The sequence below is a fragment of the Malania oleifera genome, chromosome 5 (genome assembly GCF_029873635.1).
Source record: "Malania oleifera isolate guangnan ecotype guangnan chromosome 5, ASM2987363v1, whole genome shotgun sequence".
NCBI classification, from domain to species: domain Eukaryota; kingdom Viridiplantae; phylum Streptophyta; class Magnoliopsida; order Santalales; family Ximeniaceae; genus Malania; species Malania oleifera.
The window spans coordinates 9,499,049-9,503,523 of record NC_080421.1 but is presented as its reverse complement, the minus strand read 5'-3'; the positions used below and the strand labels follow the sequence as shown (position 1 = coordinate 9,503,523).

The 4,475-nt window shown below is 39.2% G+C and overlaps 1 protein-coding gene across 3 annotated transcripts; it reads right to left on the bottom strand.

Moving 5' to 3' along the window:
- Nucleotides 1–1,748: 1,748 nt before the first annotated feature.
- On the bottom strand, nucleotides 1,749–3,966 carry LOC131155507 (UNC93-like protein 1). Of its 3 annotated transcripts, XM_058108702.1 has the most exons (4): nucleotides 3,894–3,966; nucleotides 3,655–3,757; nucleotides 2,403–3,566; nucleotides 1,749–2,263 (listed from the first exon to the last, which is right to left on the bottom strand). In XM_058108702.1, exons 3-4 carry the CDS (start codon nucleotides 3,509–3,511, stop codon nucleotides 2,017–2,019), a joined length of 1,356 nt encoding a protein of 451 aa, XP_057964685.1. In that variant the 5' UTR covers nucleotides 3,512–3,566; nucleotides 3,655–3,757; nucleotides 3,894–3,966; the 3' UTR covers nucleotides 1,749–2,016. The 3 variants fall into 3 exon arrangements, with proteins under 3 accessions (XP_057964685.1, XP_057964686.1, XP_057964687.1); XM_058108703.1 differs by lacking the exon at nucleotides 3,894–3,966 and having other exon boundaries at nucleotides 2,403–3,543; nucleotides 3,655–3,890; XM_058108704.1 differs by lacking the exon at nucleotides 3,894–3,966 and having other exon boundaries at nucleotides 1,749–2,111; nucleotides 2,194–2,263; nucleotides 2,403–3,671.
- Between the last annotated feature and the right edge of the window lie 509 nt (nucleotides 3,967–4,475).

Here is a 4,475-nt window from a genome sequence, read left to right as displayed (position 1 = left end):
TGTTTTGAAGTCTTTTGAGAGATGGATGGTTGTGAATACTGATTGCTGGAGATATGTAAATATGTGAATATAAGTGGATGAAAAGTTGAGTTTGGTATATAGATAGAAGTAGAAAACTCTGGTATTATATTGTTGGAAGATTATATTTATATTTTTCGCTGCATAAGTGATATTAGAATGTCGATTAGCAGGTAAATGAATGAATTAGTAGCACTCGAAACCAACTTAGAAGGTCGGGGCGTTACAAAAACCCTAAACTCACCCTAATTTCTCTCCCCCCTCCCACAATCCTTCCGTTCCCTCAATACCTCTTTTCAACATCTCTCCAAGCAGGGGAAAAATATTAATCAAATTAGATATGGTGTATCTAATAATTTCTCCCCCCAAAAGGAGGAGCACTAGTGCCCCTTCCTACCAATGAGACGATCCTCCTTTAATCTCAAATAATATCATATTTGAAAACTATAACTCCACTTTGGAGAAATCTTAAAAAAAAAAAAACAATATCTAGAAGAACCCGCATTTTTTTTCATCCAAATGATTATGCCTTTTTTATTATATATTATTACTTGGTGGGTGGTTTTGGTTTACATGTGCTTGGGTCGGAGAAGTGCCCCTTTGTAGAACAAGAGAAGTGAATGCAACCAGAAGCATCAAACAATAGCAAAATATGTCTACCTCATGTACAATGAAGTAAAGATAGGACAATTAGTCTCTTAGATTTCTAGCTATGACATAAATCTATATTAGCACATAGGTAAACTTAATTCAACAATAATTAGATATTAGATAAATTAAATATCAAGTTTATGAGGTGGTTTTAAAAAAAATCATTTTATTATAGGGTAGTCTCAAAATAATAATTATATTTAAATTTATGCTCCCATTTAAAAAAAAAAAAAAACTTAATAAGAGGATACTAGATACCAACTTATATGAGATGTTACAAAAGAATTTTTTAATTACAATTAAGATTACAAAAATTTAATTTAAATATCATTATTCATCACAAAAATGAAATTATAAATTTATATTATAAATTTTAAATATTAAATATTTTATTTTCCATGTTCTATTTAGGAGAATAAAAAGAAATATAGAAATTCTCTTTTGGCGATTAATTTGGAGAGATGGCCGAGTGGTTTGATAGCCTCTGGCCGTGAACAAATGAGAATCGATGAGAGGTTTGTGGACTGACATGAGGGGTTAGGGATGACTAAATTTATGGGAGCGAACTATGAAGTGCATGGATAGACCTTTCTCTTCGTCTCAGGTCGATGGGTCTTCTCAATTGGACGATCCCCTATATGGATAATACACATTCTAGTTGAGTGAGCCTAATTCTAATTGTTTTATTCTGATTTGATCAGTTCCAAAACATTAATTAGCTTATGAAATTATAAATTTATTAAATAATTTCAAATTTATATTTTTAAAAAGGAAAAAAAAAAACCCAATAATAAGGATTTCCACTATATTTTGATTTTAGTAAAATGCTTGAAATGTACGAAAAATGTTCTAAACCAACAGTGTTGAGTCCTATATGTAATTACATGATTAATTATTGTGATTAACACCCTATATCTAATTTTTAAAAATCTATAATGCAATGATTTTATTAAAATATTGTTTTTAAATCATAATAGTACCATGATATGGGGCAGAAATGAAAATTCATTTCCCAAAAAATCTTGGTGCCAACAAGTGAATACCAATAAAATGGAGGGGGAAAAGCAAACGAGATAATAGAAAGAAACCCACATGTTTTTCATTTAATTCTTTATATTATTTCATTCCCCATCTTCTATTTTACAAACCAATTAAAAATAGGGCAAAAGCTCTCATCTTCCTCAAAGCTAGACAAAAACATAGAATCCTCTTCTTCTGATATTTTAAAATTTTATAGAAGTCCCATGAATTTTTAAAAATTGTCCAACCTCAACTCATATTTGATTTTTGAGACCCATTTTTGGCGAAGGATGATAGCTTTGGCCCTTCAAAAATATGAGATCGGTTTCACTTGCTTGGCACACCAATTGTGGTATCTGCAGGAGCTTGGTCGGCCGATGGGAAGGCAGCTCTTTCATCGGTTTCTTTCTCATCCTTAACAGCTAACATGACAAGAAGTGCCAACAGTGGATAACTCAGTGTAGTAAGTGACCAATTCACAACAAGCTGGGTCAGTAATGGCACCTTGTGTTTGTCAACTTGCCACGCAACCGCTGCTCCTGCACTCTGCACTCCTCTATAGAATCCACTGTACCTGCAAATTCAAAATTGTTCACAATCAAAATACAACGTATGTCTCTCCAGCAGAGATTTTGATGATGGAACAGAACTATTTTGAGAGATCTTTGGTTTCGCCAAGCAAACAATATCTCAATTCAAATAACTAGTATTACCTGCTGAGGGTTTCTGAATTGTCGGCCAAAGCCCCAATGACCCAGTAAATGGTGCTCTGGAACATGGCATCCAGCAGCCCAAAGCTAAAATAGAGCACAAAAGGCCCGGCGAAACGGGCGCCGGAGTCCTTGAAATCCAGCTTCTCCGTGGGATTAGCGGCAGAGTGTTTGACCTGGTTAGCAAGCCCTCCGCCCCAAATAGCAGTGCCGAGCACGCCAACAATGGCGATCCCAAAAAGACCCCTCATCCTCCTACTCTTGAAACTGAAATCCAGAGCGTATCCGATCCCAACTGAGCCCAGCAGCTGAGCCCCCCAGTAGAACACGTTGTTCAAACCCCTGGTCCTCAAATTGAACAGTAGCCGGTTAACGTTGTTGAACTGGTAGGTGTAGAAGAAGTTGCTTGCCCAGGAAGCAGGGATCATGAGCAACATCTTCCAGTTGAGGAACAGCCTCAGAATCTCCAAGGCCTCAGTGGACCCGCTGGAGTAGGTGACGGTGGTGCACCGCGTGCCGTCGTCGCGAACGACCAGCCTGGGAGGCAGGATAGCCAGAGAGAGGAGGGTGCCGGCGGACATGAAGCACATGAAGGCGATGTAGGTGGCGTCGTTCACGGAGGCGGCGGCGGCGGCGCGGTGATAGTTGAGGACGAAGGGGATGAGGCCGCCGACGACGCCGCCCATGTTGAAGATGCACCAGAATAGAGAAATGTAGGTGCCCTTGCGGTTGGGCGGCGGGTAGGAGGTCATGATGGCGCCCTGAGCAGCCCAGAGGAGGCCGGCGCCGACGCCCAGGACGCCGCCGGATACGACGGCGAAGGCCTGGTGACGGTGGTGGTTGTAGTAGAGGAAGGAGCCGGCGTAGAGGATGTAGGTAGAGCAGCCGAAGAAGAGGGTAAGGTGGGGACCGAACAGGTTGTAGAGGCCGCCGCCGAGGATGCCGAAGACGGCGAAGGTGGTGTAGAGGGCAGTGTTGGCGTTGTTGGCGGCGGTGGGGTCGGCCTGGCCGCCCCCTCCCATTCCGGAGAGGGCGTTGTACATGCCGGGGCAGCAGAAGCAGACAAGGCCTATCAGGGTCACCTGCACTAACGGAGAGTTGTACCTGACCATAGATACTCGCGCTTGATTGCTCCGAAATTAATCTGCGTCTCATAGAGAAGAAAGACTAAACGGAAAAAACGAAAATCAAGAAGAAGATCGGATTGAAGAAGAAGGATGACGAATGGGGATATGGAGAAAATCCAGATCTCTACCTTGGGTCGTGGATTTCTCCCTCTGCTCCAATTTCGTCTTCTTCGTATACTGCTGCTCCCCTTACTCGGTCAGGATAGATTCAGCCGCAGCCGTTGATTTTTCCTTTTTGTTAGTTGTCTTTTTATCAGATTCAGTTGATGAAAATTCAATAGCCAAAGAAAACATGCTCAATCATATTTTCCACTTGATCCAATTTCAATTTAAAGTAAAAATAAGTATTATGGCAATAGTGGCTGACCATCAATGGAAAAACAGATCCCGTAAGAGGGTGAGCTTCATTCCCCACAGGCCACTTGAGCCACTCAAATTTTGTCATCTTCAAAGATAATGCTTAAAACTAAAAGTCACAAGGTATAAAAATGCTGTTTCCAAACTGTTAATGCCCAAATCTTAAAATTGAAATAAGAATGATTAGCTCCAAATCATATAGCTTGTTTATAAGAGTACTGTAGAGACCTAGAAAATTTAAATTTTGAAATTAATTAAGAAAATGAGTAAAGGAAAAGAAAAGAAGGAAAATGAATTATATTAAGGAGTATCAACAGGAGTTCGTCGACAAATCCAGGGTTCCACTACAAAAAAACTAGTTTTTAGTTACGGATTTAATTTTGTCACTAAAAGTGGGTATTAGTGACGGATTTGAAACCGTCACCAATAGTTTTGTCACTAAAAATTGAAAAATATTATGAAAAAATATTTTTCGCTCATAAATTATCTTGGGAAAATATTAACGATGATTTGTGTGGTATTAGTAACGAATTATATCTATCACTAAAAAATTTTTATTAGTGACGATTAAATAACTGTCACTATTATTATT